This window comes from Aethina tumida, chromosome 1 (genome assembly GCF_024364675.1).
Source record: "Aethina tumida isolate Nest 87 chromosome 1, icAetTumi1.1, whole genome shotgun sequence".
In the NCBI taxonomy this organism is placed as follows: domain Eukaryota; kingdom Metazoa; phylum Arthropoda; class Insecta; order Coleoptera; family Nitidulidae; genus Aethina; species Aethina tumida.
In genome coordinates this window covers 43,910-65,955 of record NC_065435.1, presented here as the reverse complement: position 1 = coordinate 65,955, position 22,046 = coordinate 43,910, and the positions used below count along the sequence as shown (strand labels likewise).

The following is a 22,046-nucleotide window of genomic DNA, read 5'->3' as shown; positions in this document are numbered from 1 at the left end:
ATAATTCGATACCAACAATTTGCAGGAGTCATCAAGTCATTAACTATTAACTATTCGTACATTTTGAATATTTTGAAATATTTCAGTTTCTGAACAGTGGTTTGTTTTGGTAATCGTAGGACAAGTTGACTATTGAATAAATTATCAAGCTCAAAATTAGTCTCTAAATCATTTACATAATGTTTATAATCAGAGATGTCGATGAGTATATATATATATATATATATAGATTAAAACAATAAAAGATTGAATGATGTATCTAATCAAGAATCATTTTTTATTTATTGTATAAAAGTAATTAATTTGATTTGCTTGTTTTACAGCTTAATAACTATTATGTACTATTATGTTTATGCTTTACGAATAAGTCTTAAAAGCCTTATCCTTATTGTATAATTTCCTGATATTGAGATAGGTTTACTCTTCAGTCGACGAAGAGCGGAATGGAATGAGGTCGATACTGAACATAGTTTTTAAACGAAACACAAGGTGGCGTGTACAACGAAATTTTCACTTCATGGCAGTGTTCCGACGCCATTAGTTTCGTGACGTCTAAATCTAGACGCCGACGTACCTACAGACTAAAAAGACAGAAATGCTATATAGAAATTGATCGTTACGGTATTTTAGGTGTTTATTAATATTAGACGTTTCTGGGAGGTAATGTGAGCTAAAAAAAGTGATTTGAAAAAAAAAAAATAATAATAATAACTCAAATGTGTTGACAATGGTAGTGTAACTGTCCTATAAAAATAATAGAAATTAAATAAATTTTAAAAGTGATGTAAAGTGAATTTTCCTACATAGGAATCATGACCTGGATTTGTATGTTCGTTCTTATCTTCTTCTATAAAGGTAATAAAAATAAATAGGGTACTCAACATCTTATTTATTTATATATATTTATGTAAGAAAAATACTGTTAGAAATTTATTGAAAAGAACGACACTTTACTTATATGATAATTTAAAATACGCAACGTGAAAAATAACGCATATTTAATATTTGAATAATATATCGCATCTTTATCCATTTGAATAAACAGTTAAAAAGTCTGATTTTACTCTTTAAAAATATGTTACATATTGACCTACTGCCATACAGATTACTAATTTGATATTTCTGGACTATACAGTATATTATTTAAGAAGAAAAAATAATATCAAATTTGGGATTCTAACGTAAATAATAAATAATATAGCTACACAAATTTATATTGTAATGATTAGACAATAATCATACATAAAAGTAAATAATAAATTTATTTTCTTAGGTAAAGGCAAAACATTCTTCATAATCAATAGTGAATATCACTATTTATTTTTAATTCAACTATTTAGCAGGTAACAATCTATTGATAATACAAATTATTGGTGAACAAAGTCAAGAATACGCTAAATTGTGTTGTGTTGTGTACCATAAATACATACATATATTATATTTATATATATAACAGGGCAAGTTAATACCTCGAGGGATGAACGGCGAAATCGTTCATGGTTAAAATTGTAGTATAATTCGTAGGAAAGGCATGTATGATAAGTTATTGTATCAACAAAACAAAATAATTGAGTTTAATTTTTGTTATTTAGTAGGAATAAAATTGTGTAGGCTTCTGTTGCTGCCGCCCCAAATTCGACCCTGGTCCCGCCTATTTAGTTTTTGGAAAATTATTAGAAACTTGTAAAGATAATAATATAATAATATGTATTTATGTATTTACTAAGTTCCTAAGTTCTATGTGTCTATGTGTCTATGTGTCTATGTGTCTATGTGTGTATTACCAAATTGGTAGTTCATTTTCAATATTACATTTCAAAAATTTACCAAATCTATAAAGTTGTATGTTTGGAACTCTCAACGTGTTCATCAACAACTAACAAAGTAATGTCTGCGACGATAGGAAATCTATACATACATAGGAACATAAGAATTGTTCTTGAAAAATTCTGTCAGCTATTTCAGTATTTTCATAGTAGATCTGGTAGACAAGATGCAGAAGTTTGAAAAGCATTTACAGAAATTAGGAATTATTGTTTTCGGTGTAAAATTAATTAAAAATTTTTGGAACGTTTTCTTTCTCTAGATAGTACTGTCTAGTGATAATTGCTTTGCTGGATTGCAATAAGATTTGTATAAATAGATATTTAATATCTTTAGTTCTAATCTTGTTTTATTTTATTTGTAAATCTCCAAAAAATCTAGATTTCATCTGAATTTATTATGTATTAAGTATTTCTGAGTAAAATTTTTACTTTGAAATAAAATGTTAACGTGAAAGACGGTTGTTATTAGTAATTAGTTAAATTACTGAGAGCACTCACTATTCATGGTTAGTGTAGTGGGGTTCTTTGTTCGTGTCAACGGATCCACCGGTTCTCTTTGAGACCACGTAGTTAAACTAAAATCTAAAACATCATTTCGGGGATGGGAATATGCAGATGAAATGTTGCATTCGGTACCATTGTAAAACTACTATATGTTATCATAAGCATTATTTAATGCTTTGCCAAACATTACCAAAATATATTTTTTGCACCTTTACAACTAAAGATATGTATATACGTATTCTGATTTTAGTGGGGACATCCATTGTTGCCCCGTTATTAGTTGAACAACAATAAAATATTGTGTTGTTACGATAATCCCTGTTGGGGTGAACATTAATAGTGGACTCAGAATTGGAATGGGAACATAAATTTTAGTTATACTACAATACAATACATTTGCACTCGGACACTAATCGATTTCTTCCTTACCTTACTTCGTTCTTACTTACCGATCATATACATATATAAATATGTATGTATATATAAAAATGTAATGAATGATTTGATTTAATTCTGCGAGTACGAATAGACTCTTACAAATATAATGCAAATTATGAATCAACAAACACCTTTTAACATTTAACACCTAAACATTGTATCAAGAATTGAATTATAGTATTTTTGCGAACATTAATTGAAATTTCTTTAGAAAATTATTTAAGATAAAACGACGAACGAAACGACTTTATTTATTATTTAACTACAATTGATTTTTTTTAAAATGTGTAAGAAACATTTAAACTAGTACAGGTCTAGGTCGAGTCAAGATTTTTTAGTTCATCAAGCGTTGTTGATGTGTATTTGTTTCTGTTTTTTGTAAACATCAGGCACTTGTCAAATCTAATAACATAGGGGGCTATGGGAGATCCCCGAAGTGTGAAATCAGGTTGGGAATATTTGATCTAGAACATTCATTATTGTTGTTGCAGTGTAAGGAGTATCGCTATCCTGATTGAACCTGGTGCCCTCTTGAGAAATGGTACGTTGACACACTGGTTCTACTTTTATGACAGGTTCAGCACATTTTACATGTGCATGTACATGTACATGTAAATGTACCTTGTACGCGTATTCATTCTAGATATTGATATGATATTTATGTAATTCGGAAAGGCTAAATGCTTTCCGAAACTTCTTGGGCTCATATAAACCAAGCTACCAACTGAATGAATTCAATGAATTACCGTATGGTAGCTTCGAAATTAACTTATAACTTAACTTAACATATATATTATTAGTATAAACTTGAAAGTTCGACAGTATTGTTATGAAACTTTACATTTAGGACTGTAACAGCAATGAAGCTCAAAAGAAGAGTGAAATAACCAGAAAAAAAGGTGAAACACTTAAAACTCAAGTTCCTTCTTTTTAAAAAACATAGATAAATAAAATCTCATATGTACAATATTACTTATTCTTAATAGGGAAGATCTTTCACTTATATCCTGTTAGTCTGGCGTTGGAAGTCATTCTCTGAGACCTTTTCTAGGATCCGTGTCACCGTATTTTAGATCTATTTTATGGACTCGTAATGCTCCCCTTTCATGACCAATTTTAGTTTAGGGAATAGCCAGATGTCTGCTGGTTGTAAATATGACCGATATTGTTGTTGTTGTTTGGGCAACAACTTCAATATGAAATATTGAAATAGTATATTATAGTATTGTATATAAGTATAAAAACATTGAAGTATTATAGTATTATTCATTTCACGAGAAAAATGTCTAACAGAAGCCCATTACTACATTACTAGTTACTACTATTACGTAAATTACGTAAAATTCAATCATTCAGTGCGTGTGATACAATAAATGTCATATTCTTTCTTCATTTGTCATATTTTTTAACCACCAAGGATAGTTCTTTGTTTCCTTTAATGTGAACTCCTTTCCTGAACTACTTTCCCCGTCACTAGTCTCTTGCTGTTACTACTTTTTATTTCGACAATAACTTATCACTCAACCCTGACCTGACCACCCTACATCCTAACCGATTCTGGTTTTGACATACAGTCTTGCTGCTTCCTTGTTTCATAGCAGAAAGTTGTGTACTCGTATCTATCTCATATCTTATATCTTATTTCTTTTATTATGTTTCACCCTTATTGACTGCAAGCTTTCTGAACAAAAATCTATATTAAAATATTAAATTCAATCAGATTTATGACCTTTGCGCCGCTATCTATAATAAGAAATTAATTTGTATATTTGCATTATTACATCTTTTGACAACAAAGAGAAACAAAATTATTCAAAGGAAATGTTTATCTAAAAAGAAAAAGAACATTTTTTTCCAGTTCTCGAGTCCAAAACAAAAACATTATCATTATTAGCATTATAGTAAACTCGCAGGACACTCCTGGGATAGTAACTTTGGGTTCATTTTGACAATTTTCTAGAGTTTCTCCCACATCAACCACATTTTCTGAGCACATTAAATACATTTTTATATTTCTAAATTCTTATCCATTTGAATTACATTTAAACTAAAAACAAAAACTTTTGACTAACATAATAATAACAATAACAATAACAATAACAATAACAATAAATTAAATTGACTTAATCAAGAGCATTGATTGGTTCGTAATTAACATTACAAAACTGATACCGATACTGATAATACAATACTCTACAATAGAAATAAATATACAAAATGTGTTTAAAATAAAATATGGGAAACATAGTTTAGTTCAACAACATTCTGTTGTGTCCTGCGTGTTGTTCTTCTATATTTTATTTAATAAAACAATACATATTTGCTACATCATGTTATATTATAATGATAATATCACAAGATGAACTGAATGATATTAGAGTGTTGGTGTCCACTCTTACACTTAGGCACATCCAGACCTGCACGGCGTAACATACTACATACTCGTAGCAGGTGTGGATGCAGATAAGCAGACAGATAAAACAATATTTCTTGAAGCAACAGAAAAGTACAGTTAATTCGACAGTACAGTGACAGAGATTGTAAAGGGGCGTAATTGCTTGTACAAATGATGATTTTCATTTCATCATTTCATATGTGAAATAAAAATTTCAAATCATTTCATTTCAATAGATTCTATTGCCAATTAAGATGTCTACAATTTCTTATTAATTATGATGTGATACGCCTTGATCTTAGACACTGTCACTACATCCAGACATATTTAGAAAAGTGAGTTCTCATGAGTTTTTATTAGTGCAACACTTAATTATTTTCCTCGAATCATGGATGTTGACATGTACGGACATGTAAGAAATGAAATGAAATCAAATGGAATAAAAAATAATATTGACGATTAAAGAACGGAGGGGGGATTGGAAGAATGTCGGGATATTTAAAAGCGCAAGAAATTCGAGTATATTATAATTTAACGAGTTTGCATGTAGAGTCGAGGATGTTAATTTCGTTACAAGCCTCATCAACACCGTAAAATTGGAGTACACCCGACTAATCTGCACTTAATTAAATGTATGGATTTATACAATTTATAATTTTACATTCTTTTGAAAAATGAGAGAGAGAGAGAGAGAGAGAGAAAGAGAGAGATAATTGAAGGGTTTGAATAAGAAACAAAACCAGTGGTTGAAAAAAATCATAATTGCGTGATTTCGGACACTGGTCGATTTAGGTTGTTTCGTGGGACGTGGGAAATTCTATGGTTCGTTGAATGTCGTTATAGGTCATTTTCACCGTATTAAGAATTAATGAAGTTTAAAGAGCAATTGGGTGGTTTATTTAATATTTCTAACGATTTCATTTTTCATTTATCGAAAGCAAATGACTTTTTTTAGTTTTAGACGTTGAATATTTTTAACAACTTGGTTACTACATACCTTCATATATAATAGTTTTTTGATTTTGTGTTAAAACGGTTAATTTTAAACAATAATTTCTGTAAAATATAAAGTCATACATCTATATGTATATAAATTTGTCTCTTTCTTCAACTGTATCATAACTAACATACAATGAAAACATTATTTTGTTTTTTAGCATTTTTTCTCATTATTCATGTCATTAATAACTAAACGTAGTTTGCACATCTGCAAATATGTTAAAGAATATTGCTGAAGATTTAAATATGTAATTTTTTATTAATCTCAATAATCTTGACCAGATGAAGGCAATAGCAGTAAAAATTACGAATATTTTGTTTTAGTAATTTAAAATAAAAATAAAATACCCTTCTTTCTACCTTTGTTTAAATATTGAGCTACTCTATTTTAAAGAATAAAAACATAAAAAAATGTGTTTTTTTTTTAATATTATTGAAATGAAATATTCCCTGAATACTGACTGGGCTTATTTATCAACACAAATACGTACAATATTTAGAGTCTATGTACTTACAAAGAATATAATTTGAAATTTGTAAACGAATCGATAAAACTAAATTAAAATGCGAAAGAGATAAGCAGTTCACCAGCAACAGTCTTATTAAAACTGGAAAAGGTAGGTTATTATAAAATAAAATCTAATAAATAAAATTCACACAGCTACTTTGATATCAGAATATAATAATTTGAACGATTATATATTATATTCCTTTTTAGATAATTACCTTTACATTAAAAAACAAATAATTTACATTTTTCCTTTAACACCTTTCATTGTTTATATGTTTAAAATAAATAAATATAAATTCAATATACATTATTAAATTGTTTAAAGATTTGGTTCACATTAGCACCTCACATTCTTGAATGACAACAACTATTTTATGTAAAGTTGTTTTTGAGTATTACCTAAGCCTTAACTATGTCTGTTACTCTTTCTTTTATATTAATATATATTTTTTGATTTCAGGAACCATCGTGAATGCTAATATAAGCAACATCGCCAATGAACATAATACAATAGAACATGCAGTGTCTATGGCACCTTTAGGATCTCCTTTAAATCAAACTTTGTATGGTCCTTATTTTGACTCGGAAATTTCTGGAAACGTTACTGCACTTGTCGGCAAGTCAGCATATTTATCCTGCAAAGTTCGCAACTTAGGCAATAAAACGGTAAGTAATAAATATTTTTATAAAGATAAACATAAAAACATAAAAACAAACATAAAAACATACAAATATATGTCCAATGTGTGACATTTTGGAGTTACACATATAAATAATAATAGAAGAATATATTACCACATCGACGTTAATCAGTGTTGACATTAATCAGTATGTTGAAGTGTGCTTGTTGAATACTTTTCAGATATATACAAAATAAAATTATTAATATTAAAAAAATCATTCCAAATGAGTAACAAACAATAAGTTTACATCATCCCACGAGTCAGTTTTCATATATCATATATCAAATCTGACTCGTTTGCTAATAGAAATCTCACCGACACGTTTATAGGACATAATACGTAATTACGGGGGATTACGTGTTATGTGCAGATCTGTAGATGTAGATCTGTCAAATTGAAATGAAATGTATTTTTCATTTTTATCCAACCAACTCCAGGTGTCAAATAAACCTACAAAATTTTATTCTCCTTTATTATTTCACCATAAAAACCGAAGTAATCACGAACTTTTTGATCCTTTGTTTCTGTGTAACTTATGAGATGTAATAAAAAGTGGCTTGATGGCAAATATACCGCATTATTACTCTTTTTACAATTTTCATAACGAAACTTAGACAATCAGCTTGATGGGTATTTTTCCAATATAATCACTTCGAGTATAACAAAGGGAATTATTATTTGATTATAAGGTAACTTCAGACGTCAATTCGTGACAGTATAATATAACAAAATCGCAGATACATTTATTTAATAATGTAATTAATATTTTCCATCTAATAAAAAAGTAAAAGTAGACTTTTAATTTTTTGTCTTGTGCTAAAATTATTGTTGGGTCGAGATACAGCAATTCAGCAATTCGTGGTATCTGATCGTCTAGAGATATTTTTAAAGATATCTCAGTGTGACAGTGAATTTATATACCTGTGTCATTCTAATTTCTAATTTATAATTTTTAGTATAAATAAATGTAGCTACATATATTTTATTTAATTAATAAAATACAATTTTTATGTTTCAATAAACTTATTTAAACATATTCCAGCCTATCATTTCTAAACCAATCAATTTCAAAGCTATAATAAACACCCTTTTTTAGAGACTAGTGTATTTTTTTTTTTTTTTTTTATATTTTTCTTTATTGATAAAAGAAGTGATAGTACACTGCTGCAGCAATTGAGGTAAGTGCAAAAGTGCAAATACTTTCTTCAGTATTGTAGCAGACCCAAGAGTAATATTGATAATTTAAGAAGATTTCAATGGTACAAATAATAAGTCAGGGATGATGACCTACTGAAAAATTAACTAAGAAATGAAAACAGGTTTTATGATGAATATCTCAAATAGGATGCGGAGGTCCATGTAACTGTTGACACTTAGAAATAAAGTTGTAACTAACTTAATTCATATTTAACATTTTATTTTTTTTTATTATTTTTTTTTTACTGTCAAGGAAGGTGGAGGAAGAGATAAGAAGTAGTTTGTTTTTGACTGCAATCAAATAAATTAAGAAGATCCGACTATAAAAACAGACTACAAAGTGGCCTTCATGACAATAATGGAAGTTAATCAATATCTGTCACCTCGAACTGAAGATTTATTTGTACTCAATGGACCATTAGGAATGTGTGAGTTTTTATTTTTTCAATTAAAATCTATGATTAACAAATTATTATGTTAAAATTATAGCAAAGTATGGTAAATAAGTTAAATAATTAATGTATTATACAGTAAACAGAAAGGTCAGTTGAAATACCTATCTATCTTGTCATGGCGTCATGCAGAACAGATTGAATTTGTCTAGAAATACAATTAAGATAATTAGTTAGAGTTAGAGGCTCATTATCTAGCCAGCCAGCCAGCCTGCCTGCCAGCCAGCCAGCCTACTGAATTGGTTCTTGTTGTCGATAGAAAGAACATCTTTAGCAAATGATGCTAATACCATGAGTGATTTACTTGACAAGCTATAATAAACCACACTCAAATTGGTGAAAGTGATTCAAATAATAAAAACAATGACTAACAACTCAATTGACCCTCAATACCCACAGAAAATTAACACATTGGAGTCATCGTATCGGATGCTGAAGTCGAAGCTTATAAATGGCGTCAATAAACAGTCAGAAGAATCTATTAAATATAAAATTAAACGACCTTCAAGGAAACGGATCATGTACTCACAAAAGATCCTGATAGCGTTCACTCTTTATTTTTGAGCACGTTGCAAATGTTGTATCAGATTCCAAAAGTCAGTACTCAGCCTTCGCACAGCCAGGACCCTCGTTAATTGCGGCAAACGGGATCAGTCAGATTACATAACGTTGTCTGTTCCTGACCGATGGGATAATCCATATTTTGTGTATCACGGGACAACCGACAAGCGGTTCATGATCGACACCGGTGAGGATTTACGTGTGTATGTGTATTCACATACCGACACTTTTCATTGGCGAAAAGTAAGCCGAAAACAGTGAATCAATTACTTATGATCGTCTTCCATCTTGATCCGTTTTTTGAAGTGGATAATTTTAATTATTTTAGTATTTATAGCATTATATTGCATAAATAAAACAATAATAAAACTGGTATCCTCAATTTCCTTGGAAAATTAATAAAACAAATTTAATTAAAAATAAAAAAGAAAACAAATAAATTCTTGATCTATTATAGTAAGTAATATGTGAACACAGACATTATATCTCCACACAGCTCATTATATCTCTCACTACGTTCACGGTTGCAGTTCATAGTGTCGGTAATGTATCCTGGCTCATGCATACAGTGATTCCACAGTGTGCCCGATTCTTGGATGTAGAGAATGTGTGATTTAGTCTAGTAGAAATAATCAGAAAAACAATGTTGACGCTATCATAATAAAATAATGATTCCAAGCGCCAAAATCTTCGGAAAAATGTCTTCTTTGAGGCATTTTTCCGAAGATGCGGCCCTAAACAACAACACAACAACACATTCAAAACGAACCAAATAAAATCTATTAAAATACAATAGATATATTTTTCTCAAATAAAACTATAACATAAAAAATTATTTCTTATTTCGAAATACAATCGCGACATGATTATTCATTCCGTGACAATGAAGTGAATAAAATTCTATATAAATAATTGAAATAAACTGACTGCGTTGTGATTTAAAATATTATTATTATTATTTTTTTTTTTTCAGGTGTCTTGGATTCGCCACAGGGACATTCACATTCTGACTGTGGGCAGTTACACGTATACAAGTGACCAAAGATTTCAAGCAACTCATCATGTAGAAACCGATGAATGGACCTTGCAAATCAAATGGGCACAGAAGAGAGATGCTGGTGTTTATGAATGCCAAATTAGTTCCCAACCAGTAAAGAGCTATTTCATTAGACTTAACGTTGTCGGTATGTATCCATATTAAAATATTATTCAACTTATTAGTTAATTAAAGTTAATTAAGTTTTATAAAAGTAAACCGAAAAGTTCCTATGCCAAGGGTCCGTACTCGTTATGTCCGTTAAGTTATGAAGTGTAAAATATGAAAATGTTAATGATGGTATGTTAATGATGAATGAATTAATTAATTAGTTATTTAATTTATTTTTCAGAATTAAAATTTAAAATACACGCCATATGTGTTCTTATTATAAAAGAATAAAACGAAATATTTAGTGTGCAAAGTGGCCAGAGGTTAAAGCTTAAAGTTAATGTTTTGTGAGTCAGACAAAATATTGGTAAATTTCAGGACAGGCAAGTGAACATAATGAACGTATAAAAATGCATATGCAGTGACAAATAGATGTTCTATTTATATACTTCGACTGAAAACCGTTAGAAATATATAATAATACTGCCGGGGCTAATGAAAATAACCAGAAATGTGAGATTATTAAACACAAAATATCATATTTAGTGTTTGTTTAGAAACATATAATCAACAAACTTAATGTATGTCTTGAATTATTAGGATTGTTGAGTTCTTTTGATAATGATAATTCTCATTATCACTATTAATTAAAGTAATAATAGTATTAAAGCTGAATTGCTGAATTGCTGAATTGCTGAATTGCTGTTTCAACAAAGGTCTTTTGGATTACTGGCACGAATTATTGCCCTAATTAGTTATCCAAACCGGTAAGTAAGGTAGCAAAGCACACGTTATCAATCATGACGTATTAAGTTTGTTGTTCTTGTGTTCTTGTGTTCTTGTGTGCTTGTGTTCTTCTGTTCTTGTGCCTAAACCTATATGCAACTATGCAATTTGAGAATGGATAACTGAATATAAATCACGGTTAAAGAAGTTTAAAAAGAGACTATTCAATTGGCCCCATGTTGGACTCTTACATACCGCAAGCATTTAATAATAGAGGAAGCCAACAAATGGTTTCCCTGTAACTCATCAAACGATGTCCCTAAGTAGGAATCCAGCAAGAACTACGAGATTACGGGAAGCCCTGAGCCACGAGCCACGAGCCACGAGCCACGAGCCACGAGCCACTAGGATCAAAACTGTAGTGAAAAACGTCCCAAAAATAATGTCTTGCTGAAATCTGGTTTTATTTTTTAAGGTTTTAATAACTTTATCGACAAAATGAATGAATTAAAATAATGATATAAAATATGTAACAAACTGATGTATGTATGTGTGTGTTTACTATTGAATTTCTGTTTAATTTAATTTTTTAAATTTTTAATAGCAGTTCTTTATTTAATTCGCCTATTTCATTTACTTAATGAGGTTAAAAATTAGAGACAGAAGACATAGACATAGAAGTTCTGTTAAACATTTTTAAGAATTTCAAGGGCTCTCCATATTCCTCCATAAGTACACACACCGTCAAAACTGTAATTGTGTAATTAATTTTTAGCATATGTGTTTGGTAGAAAGAAAAATAATAAGAAACTGGTGGAACCGAAAGATCGATTCTCCCTTGAATTTGTTATTCATTTCCCTTCTCATGGAATATGAGTGTTTTTATCTTTATTACAAACAAACATTATTAATTTGCTTTGAAGTCTTTAGAGAAAAATTTGTCTAACGTACAGGAACCCGCATTAAAGGATGTAATTCAAAATGTCCCTGGTAAATAAAAATAATAAGGCAAGTTCGTGTTTAAAATTATAAGTAAACTTTAACTCAAAATTTCATAAAGTGAACCTTTGTATTGTATAAATAGTTTCTTTTATTTTGTTGTAGAAATAAAAGACTTTTACTGTCTCGGTCGTACATAATGTTACTACTCATTATTCAGACGGTTTAAACCCTTTTAATTAGATTTTATTTACATGTATGAAGACCTGAATAATTTCAATTAACTAACAAACATTAATTGCATTATATTTAATCATAAATTATTTATTTATGTCGTATTAGTATCGCTTTAGTATTATCGCTTTAGTATTATAAAAAATTCATCTTCCTGGTTATCCGTCTAAACTTAAACAAATTATTATTAATTTTTTATTTCCATTGTCATAATTTTTCAAATTACTTAATTTTTATGTTAGTTTAATCTCTAATCTAAATGAATTCGTTTGGGTATCACAGAAATGCCTGATGTCGAGTTACTGTGGGGGAAATGAAACTTTAGAAAGTCCCCTACTTAATAAAAACCTTTCGACTCTCATCCGTTAACTCCTCGCCTCCTCGCCTCCTCGCCTCCTCGCCTCCACGCCGCTTGGCGCTAAAAACAAATCAGCAAGAAATTACTCTTAAAAATTGTCGTAACGGAACAAGATCAGTTCTCCATCCAACATTAATTACACCTCACACTACTCGTATTACTGTACCATCTCGATAGCTGTAAACATAACATATATAAGTTACATGTACTGTATATATCCAAGATTCATCGGTAAATAAAACTGTTAACCACTGTTCTGGGATTCAATTTTTATGTTCTTGATCCCAAGCGAAGCCAAGCCAAGCCAAGCCAAGCCAAGCCAAGCCAAGCCAAGCCAAGCCACATTTCTTAAGACATGTAACTAAAGATCTGCTTTTATTTTGTGTTGTTCGTGTACACTCTTCTTACTTAACATTTGCTCTTTGATCAAACGTCTCCTTTCTATAATAATTCTATAAACTAACTGGAACATGCGCAAAATAATTTTAGACAAATTTCAATAAAAAATGAAAATGAAAATGAAAATTTTAAATATTACTAACACTTTATTGATTTATTATCTTATAAACTATTGTAGTTACATATATGATAGATTAGCGACTGTTAAACTGTCTGTTTAGTTTGATTAAAACACTAATACGCGTTGTTACAACAAACGTACGTTTTTACACGTACGTACGTTAACCCTCGACATCTAAAACTTAACTGCTTCAAATTTGTTTACAAAACAAAATAGTCAAAATACAGTTTGCAGTCTAGGTAATCTGTCAACTAACAACCACCACGGCAGGCACTCATTAAAGTGAATAAAACCAGGTTAATTGCATAAATAAAACACTCGACTTGATTTTAATAATAAATTTTTCGTTTTCATGTTTCTCAAATTTAATTCAAGTGTATTTATTTTTAAATAAAACTTGTTATGTTATTTTATTTATTATTAATCCAATTCAAATACCAATTCCACACTAACATTAATATTCTACAATAACTAACAACTATTATTTAAATTAAAACTTAAATGGCGGTTTCTTATTAATATCAGTGGTAGTTTAAAGTAGTCGGAAGATCTAATACAGTCTTAACAGTGGACAATTAAGAGAACTGTAGGAATCAGCAGGATGGCTCACTCATTGATAACTATATTTGTATATAGTACATGTTTTATAAACTCTATTGTAGTTTCCAAAAATTTAACTGAGATAAATAAATATATTTAATGTTTCAAAATGTTTTTAACGTCACTAATGGTGAATATATATATATATATATATATATATATATATATATATATATATATATATATATATATATATATATATATATATTTGAAGAGTAAACAAAGTCAAAATAAGCAGTCAACACAGCGCAATTTAATTAAGTAATAACAACCACCTACGAAATGTGCTTTTAATACAACTAGTAAAGTTTCTTAGTGTTTGTTTGTTTTGAATTTTAGGTAGTTTACTAATTTATTGAATTCTATCAGACCTTTATGTAATTAATATGTAACTGAATATTTGACCAGAAAAACACGTTAACTTGAAAAAGCCCATATATATATATATATGTATATATTGTACAAGAGCGACCCTCTTGTGTGACTTAAATTACAATATATATATTTGTATTTATTGTTATATTTTATCCAGGATAGAGTTGACCCTTAACCATAGGAACTTTTCATTGTTTGAGTTATATGGAATGTACTTAAACTAATTAAAATATGGTGGTTATTATAATAATGTCCTACAATCACCATTCTTAAATAAAATTGAGTTATTTTTCTTCTTTTTGTTCTTCTACAGCATAGTAATATCTAATAATTGAATTAATTTAAGGGAAGACTAGACAGAATAGAATTTTAAATAGTTAAATTATCAAAACACCCAATATTTCAATATTGACGTTGACTTATGAAAACAATGCAAAAAGTCAAGGGGTGAGTCAAAAGTTACTCGAAAAATTTTTGGAAAATAGGAGCCTATTTTTTTAATACTGTCTTAAAATTCACCTCTTGATTTTTGCCTAAAAATATATGAGAAAAACAGTTAGTTACTCAATATGAATGATATTGATTTGATATACATGTATTGTATGTAATATATGATTCTGTTCTATAATATGTATAAGTTTATTTAATATGTAAATAAAAATATTTGTCGTAAAATTCTATTAGGTTAAGTTACGCATACTTACATACCACTTATGAGAGTTCAGTCATCACTTCAGTTTCATTTTTATTCTGATAAAACCCTATGTTCCATATAACAATGTTCATACAATACTGTTTATTTTTATATTTTAGTTCCTTAATGTTTCCGATATATTCCAAAAGAAGATTTTATTAAAAACTTAGTTAAAAAAATGATATAAACAATCGATCATATCGTAGTTGAATATGTAAATTATTGCAACCTGTGAATTTGATAATATTTTAATGGATAATCTTTATTTACAGAGGCATTTGCTGGAGACGAGCCAGCTAGAGACGGAGATTTTAGAACTTTAAAGCATATTGGCCGAACAAGAGGTTCAGGTGAATTAAATTAATTTTAAATTACTAACTGATTTTTTTAAATACACTCCATTTTTAATTCACCTGTCGATTTTGGTTAGGATTTTACATTTTCATGAAACTGAAATATTTTACAAAAAAAAAAAAACAAAAAAAAAAAAGTAAAATGGTTTTTTAAATCACAATCACAATCACATTATTAAAAACTACATTTACTGTATTTCAGTTTCATCAAATTATAAAATGAAGTTCAGAATGGAGCGGTTAATAGAGATAAATGTGAATAAAAAATAATTCGGGCGAAAGAAAAGCTTTTTTATTAATAGCTTTTTAATAGTAATAAAGTGCATCCATATTCTGCTTATCCAGCAACTCACTACTTTAATAAATTAGTTACTTTTTATTTTTATTAATTGCTTTATACAATTTTATCTAATTATTTATATTTTATACTAACAAACACTAAAAAACATTAAAATCCTTTAGTAAGTAGTCTTTACATTATATGCTCAAGTGTTGAAACTTTTCAAATAATTCTTCATCTCAAATTACATACATTTACATTCAAGTCATTTAATTAAAGATTGTTTCTGATATTTTCAAACACGAATAGTTTAATTTAATCCTTTATGTAAATAAATGTGGTTCAGTTTGAACAATAGTCCTATTGTCCAGGGCGTTATCGATGCAATTATATTGTGTGGTTTACTACTATCAGCAATATTATAACAATTTCGTTTTGTTGCCGACATCAACACAAGACTTTCAGTGGATTAACAACAAGTTTGAAAATAAAGCTACGTTACATGGAAGTAAGTAAGTGGAGTTGGAATTGGAGTTTGTCAATATTTAACTGCCGCCTTATTAAGACGTTGGAAAGAAATTTCTATTGATTTCCTTGCTTTAGTGTAGGGGTGTAGTCCAGATAAAAAAATATTATAGAGTTAAATAAATAAATGGTATATAAAGTATTAAAAAAATTGTAGCTTCAATAGGAGAATAGTTAAAAGCTATTAAAATTGACTTCTACCCACTGGATATTGTCTAAGGATTCATTCCTGGTCAAGTTTAACGGCCTCGGCCTCCAACTCTTCTGTTATTGCGTAATATAGTAATATGAAAAATCTTATTTTATTTCATTTAAATAATATTATCCTTCAACTGCTCTCATATAAAAACGCATATAAAATCTTTCATAAACATAATAGTAATAAACAAAAATGTGTTGCATGAAACGGTTTGTTATATTAATAAAAAAGATTTTGTGTACAAGAAATTATTCTAGGTTTTTTTGATTGATTTTGATTTAGTAATATTAACGAATGTATGTTTAACTTAACCTAAAACTTACTAACAAACATTTTTAATAAATTTATTGTTTGTTAAAATATCTGACGGAAAACATAAAGTAACAAACAAAACTGTATTGAAGGTTTGTATTTCGTATAGTTAAATAAAGAATATTAAAGAATAAGGAATTTCATCGGTTTCAGATAATTCTGACTCTACAATGTCCCAGACACAGTTCCTTAATAAAATTTCAATAGGGTTCCATAGGGTTGTTCCAAATAAATAAGCTGGAAAGCTATCACTGTAGCCACTGGCAGTTATAAAAATGGTGCTGACACTGCTTTCAAATTTTAAATTAAATTAATGAAATTAATGAAATTAATGAAATTAATGAAATTAATGCGAGAAAGGAGCACAGCCATTGGCACACAAAAACTTAATAATTAATTTAACCCTCAGTGGTATTATTAAATTACTAAAATATTTATGTGCATCGTTATTTCTTTATATATTCTCAATAAATTCTAAATATACCCCCTGACAACATCCGTCCATGCACTTATAACAAAACGAGATTGTTATGTCAAAAACACGTAATAAAAAAGATAATTTTAAATGAAAAAAAAAAAAAAAATCGTATTGCGGTAAAACCACAGTAAGAAAATCCTTGACACGAAATAATTTGCCCTCCCAGAGTACAAGAGCATCATAATTGAAGCACCCACCTTATTTACAGTGTAATTATTTTTAATATTTATTATTTGTTCTTTTAATACTGTAAAAGACCATCAATCAGATTAGTTGATTTGGATATTTTGGTTTCTTAAACATCTGTTTACAGTGTTATAATGTACAACAGTTTTATTAATTAATTTATTAATTCACTTATTACAATTCACTTGTTACAATTATAAGGCAAATGACAAATTGTAGTTTTCGATTACATTGGCAAAGAAATAAAAATGCTGAGAAATATCTAATATTGTTTATAAACATAAATTGATTTAAAAATAAATTAAAAATTACATCGCCTTTTCGACTTATTACCGCCTGGACATTGTGTCAACTAAGGACTTATAAATATTTTCATTTTGTCATGTTCGATATTACGATTATTAAAGATTAAAGTGACAGTGTGCAGAAGAGAGAGACAGTACGTTACATTCTGTTTCTTAATCTAAATTATATTTGATGCATGTATTAAAACTTTTAAAAGCGTATATATTTCTTTGAAGTTGCAATACGAGACTAATAACACAGACCTAAAATCTACCTTTGCCTTTAATTATTTCCTTGAGTTATTTGGTATGAAGTCTTGTTATGTAAGTTCGTGACTTACGAGTCTCGAAGTGAATCAGTTTTATTAAAGTCCTTCTACTTTATATTCAACATTTTTCCTCATAACAGTCTACTTTGAGAGGGTTAAGATATTTAAAACAACCAATAAGTACTTTGCTTAAGGTCCTCCCTATCTCAATTTTCCATTTTTTCTTCAGTTCCATATGACAAAATCTCTGTTTACAATTCTTGTACGATCAGAGATCACAAACAACACAAACAACTAGTTACTCTTTTCCATCTCTCTTGTGAAATAGTTGTTTTAGAGAATAAGAGTTCCTTAAAAACGAGAAAAACGAGAAAAGTAGTGAAAAGTGCGGACACTCGATCAAATCATTTATGATTGCATGCATGATCTTATGTTATGCATCGTTAATGCGATACTATGCTGTTGTCTTAATTTATTCCCGAAGAAAGAAGGATGTGACCTAAATTTGAGAACTCTCTATTTAGCATGTCTACATTTTTCTAAAAAGCAATTTTTAAGCTATTTCAGTCTTCTGGTGTAGTTGTTTTTGTGTTGATTAGAAGTGCTGCGTAGGATAAGACGTATTCATAACGTGTGTAAAACGGTGGCTTGGTTTGTAATTGTAAGGGTCGTTCGTTGAGCGCAGAGGTAATGAGAAGATACCACTCCTGAAATCATTTTTTAATTGGGCTGTCCTTAATTGTATTGTAGTTCATTATTTTTTGATTTTCTCCGTCATCTCAACTTCTTACTAAACTCTACTCTAAAATCACTCTAAATATAATGTGTATAAGATCGACATCGACCTGCCTTATTACAATATACTACTGCAGCGCGCCCTAATTACTTTACTTTATTTTGCACGAATACATTCTGCGATATTTTTGTCCCCAATTATTATAAAAATACTAAATCCTTTAAGCGGAATTAATAAACTATAATGATTTTTCTACTTATTTTCGTCAATAGTATTTAATTTTATTTTACATTCTTTTTTAAAAAAAACCTGTATAACAATGAGAATTTAAAGTTCTACATTTAAGGTTTTTAATTATATTAATTTAATTAAATATTAATTAATTTTAAAGTTGCCAAGTCACTATAATGATATTCGGTAATTTTTTATTGTATAAGGCTTTTATTGTTGTAGATAAAAATATGATAGTTACAATACTAATAATAAAATAAATTGTGTAAAAAGAAACTTAAAATATTAATATTGTTAATTAAAAAGCCTTTAAAAAATATATGATATCAATATAATATATAGGTAATATAACATAGTATACAATAGAATAATAATAATAATAATAATAATAATAATAATAATAATATTATTTATCTTAGAATTAAACACACTTGTGTTACTTATTTATATTTTATTTTGGGTAACCAACTTATACACAATCTTTTTTCTTCACAATTTGGTGTAAAAGAACAAAAAAAGAACATTCGATAAGTCACACAATGACTATTTCCTTAGCGACAAACATATTTTTAAAAACGGCACATTTTATCAATATCTAGTATCTAGTAGTAGAGTATCTTTTTTAAGTTAAGTTATAATTCTTGTAATGTTAGAACCATTGGTCTAAATATTAAAATAAAATAAAATAAAAAATATTTCTTTCTATTTTTTTTTAGTGCCAACTGCGGACATCATAGGAGGGCAAGACCTTTACGTAGATAAGGGGAGTACTATCAATCTAACATGCCTAATTCGCTTCAGTCCAGAACCACCTGCTTATATATTTTGGTATCACCAAGACGAGGTAACTAAATTACAATTATTTTTAAATAACATATTCATTTTTTTATATTGCATGTTTAAAAACGAACAATTTGGAGTGTAATCTATAAAAATATGTATTTATCACTAAACAATACATGATTCCACTCAGCTTGTCTTCAATGAAGACACACACTTCACTCGAGTGAAATTCAGTCGATCCGTACGATGTGTTGCTGACAACAACAGGCCGTAACAGGTACAGCACGGTACGGGGTTATATTGTCTTCCTTTAGTCTTCTCCTTATGGTGTGCTGGCTTATTCTTAGATTATAAGTCAGTCGTCGGTCAGTGGTTACAAACATTTCTCTAACGGTTTGAATTCTTTTTCGGCATTATTCTTCTAATCAATAGGTATCATAGGAAAGGAAAAGCCACAAGGAGTTTATCTGAGACAAGAAAATTCAACTCATCGAAGGTTGTACCTAATATTTAGTTTGAGTATTGCTAACCAATTTTGTTATGGTTATCAGAATTCGGCAGCATATTTTTCTTCTCATAATTATCATACCCATAGCCATTTTATTAATCATTTAAAGAACTAATGGATTGTCACAGCTATTTTAAGCAATTGAAATTGGTCAATTTGAATTAAACATTTGATTGAATATGAACATATTTCATTGTTTTATTAACTGTGAGTATCACTGAACTAAATTAATTTATTCCAAACAGCTCTGATTAAACTTTTATAAAATAATTTGATTTGCTCAATAAAATTATATTCAGAAGAAACCTGCAATTTCTAATTATTATTATTATTATTATTATTATTATTATTATTATTATTATACTAATTTTATTTATTTTTAGGTTATCAGCTACGATTCAAGTCGTGGAGGTGTGAGTATTCTTACTGAAAAGGGTGAAGTGACAACAAGTTTCTTGCTAATTCAACAAGCTTCTCTCTCAGATTCTGGAAAATACACTTGCAGTCCATCAAACGCTGATATTGCAAGTGTGAGAGTACATGTATTAAATGGTAAGACATTTATTATTATCTTATATTGCATGTTAATTAGTTAATACTAATTATTTTATCCTTTTTCAATTTCAATTTGCTGCGGTTAGGTTAGGTTAGGTTGCTAAGAAGAAGATTGCAAAGTATTCGATTGATTGATTGATTCGATATTTTTCATGTATATTATTATTTCCTGCTAGACTCTCCATATACCGAGATTTTATTTCAATAATATTTTGGAATATCTGTAGTTGTAAGGGTGAGAGTTTTCTTATTTTTTATGACTGTGTTTTGAATTTAATAGCACTAACAAAAATGGTTGTTGGTGCTATTAAACAATGGAACTCTCACATTTAGCCATTTATTTTATTTGGAATAGATGAAATTTCCAATAAATAATATCTTATAAATATTTTCTTTCTTTATATAATTAATCGTTGTTTTTTTTTTAATAAAATAAAAATATATGATTATATGACATATTTATTTAAATAAACGTACATTTACTTTGATGTAAACTTAATTTTTCTTTGCTAATGTCTAATATTTGAAATACTTTTAGGTGAAAGACCTGCAGCAATGCAAACAGGATCAGCCGGACTTTCCAACAGCTCTTGGACTATCTTATTTGTTATGGCACTATCATATATCATTACTTTGTTATGTTTAAGAGAAAAACTGTTTGTATATAGGTAACTTTAAAAAATTTACAATAAATAAATATTAAAAAATAAACAAAATTCGTACACCGTTAATGAATATAAATAATGAGGTAAGTATGTTTAATATTTTACATTATTTAATTTTATTATCACACATAAAAACATGAAATATGACCAATGTGATATTCAAATAAGGATTATGTTAAAAACTGTGAAGCTTATTATATTGAATTATTAACAAATGATGTTTCAGTACAACGTTTTTTACAATTTTTACGTATTCGAAAAACATTACTGCCACATCAAAAGGGGTGGCACGTGCCCCACTCTGCTCTATTACAATTCCCTAGATAAATCAGGAAAATCCAAGAATGTTCCACTCCAAAAACTGACGTCACTAAGATTAAATAACAACATATTGGTTCTTTCAATACTATTATTGAATATTGAAAATATTGTAACAATGTGATATTTTGAAATAACAATTTGATTATATCAAATTCAAATTACCTGAAAATAATTTGTAGGAGAGATCTTTATAAGCTGTACT

General features: G+C 28.6%; 1 protein-coding gene across 3 annotated transcripts; it reads left to right on the top strand.

Annotated features, from left to right (window-relative positions):
• The first annotated feature begins 551 nt into the window (after window positions 1–551).
• On the top strand, window positions 552–21,567 carry LOC109597310 (lachesin). Of its 3 annotated transcripts, XM_049965823.1 has the most exons (8): window positions 552–855; window positions 3,260–3,309; window positions 7,134–7,339; window positions 10,540–10,750; window positions 15,432–15,509; window positions 19,729–19,856; window positions 20,687–20,855; window positions 21,397–21,567. In XM_049965823.1, the coding sequence occupies exons 3-8, from the start codon at window positions 7,202–7,204 to the stop codon at window positions 21,528–21,530; spliced, it is 858 nt and encodes a 285-aa protein (XP_049821780.1). In that variant the 5' UTR covers window positions 552–855; window positions 3,260–3,309; window positions 7,134–7,201; the 3' UTR covers window positions 21,531–21,567. The 3 variants fall into 3 exon arrangements, with proteins under 3 accessions (XP_049821780.1, XP_019868520.2, XP_019868521.2); XM_020012961.2 differs by lacking the exon at window positions 3,260–3,309; XM_020012962.2 differs by lacking the exons at window positions 3,260–3,309; window positions 15,432–15,509.
• Window positions 21,568–22,046: the final 479 nt, after the last annotated feature.

Bases quoted from the DNA above. Each gene is read 5' to 3' on its own strand.
- LOC109597310 (XM_020012961.2), top strand. From the start codon at position 813: ATGACCTGGATTTGTATGTTCGTTCTTATCTTCTTCTATAAAG. The intron at 856-7,133 runs GTAATAAAAATA...TTTTGATTTCAG, and splicing joins TCTTATCTTCTTCTATAAAG to GAACCATCGTGAATGCTAAT. The intron at 10,751-15,431 runs GTATGTATCCAT...CTTTATTTACAG, and splicing joins CATTAGACTTAACGTTGTCG to AGGCATTTGCTGGAGACGAG.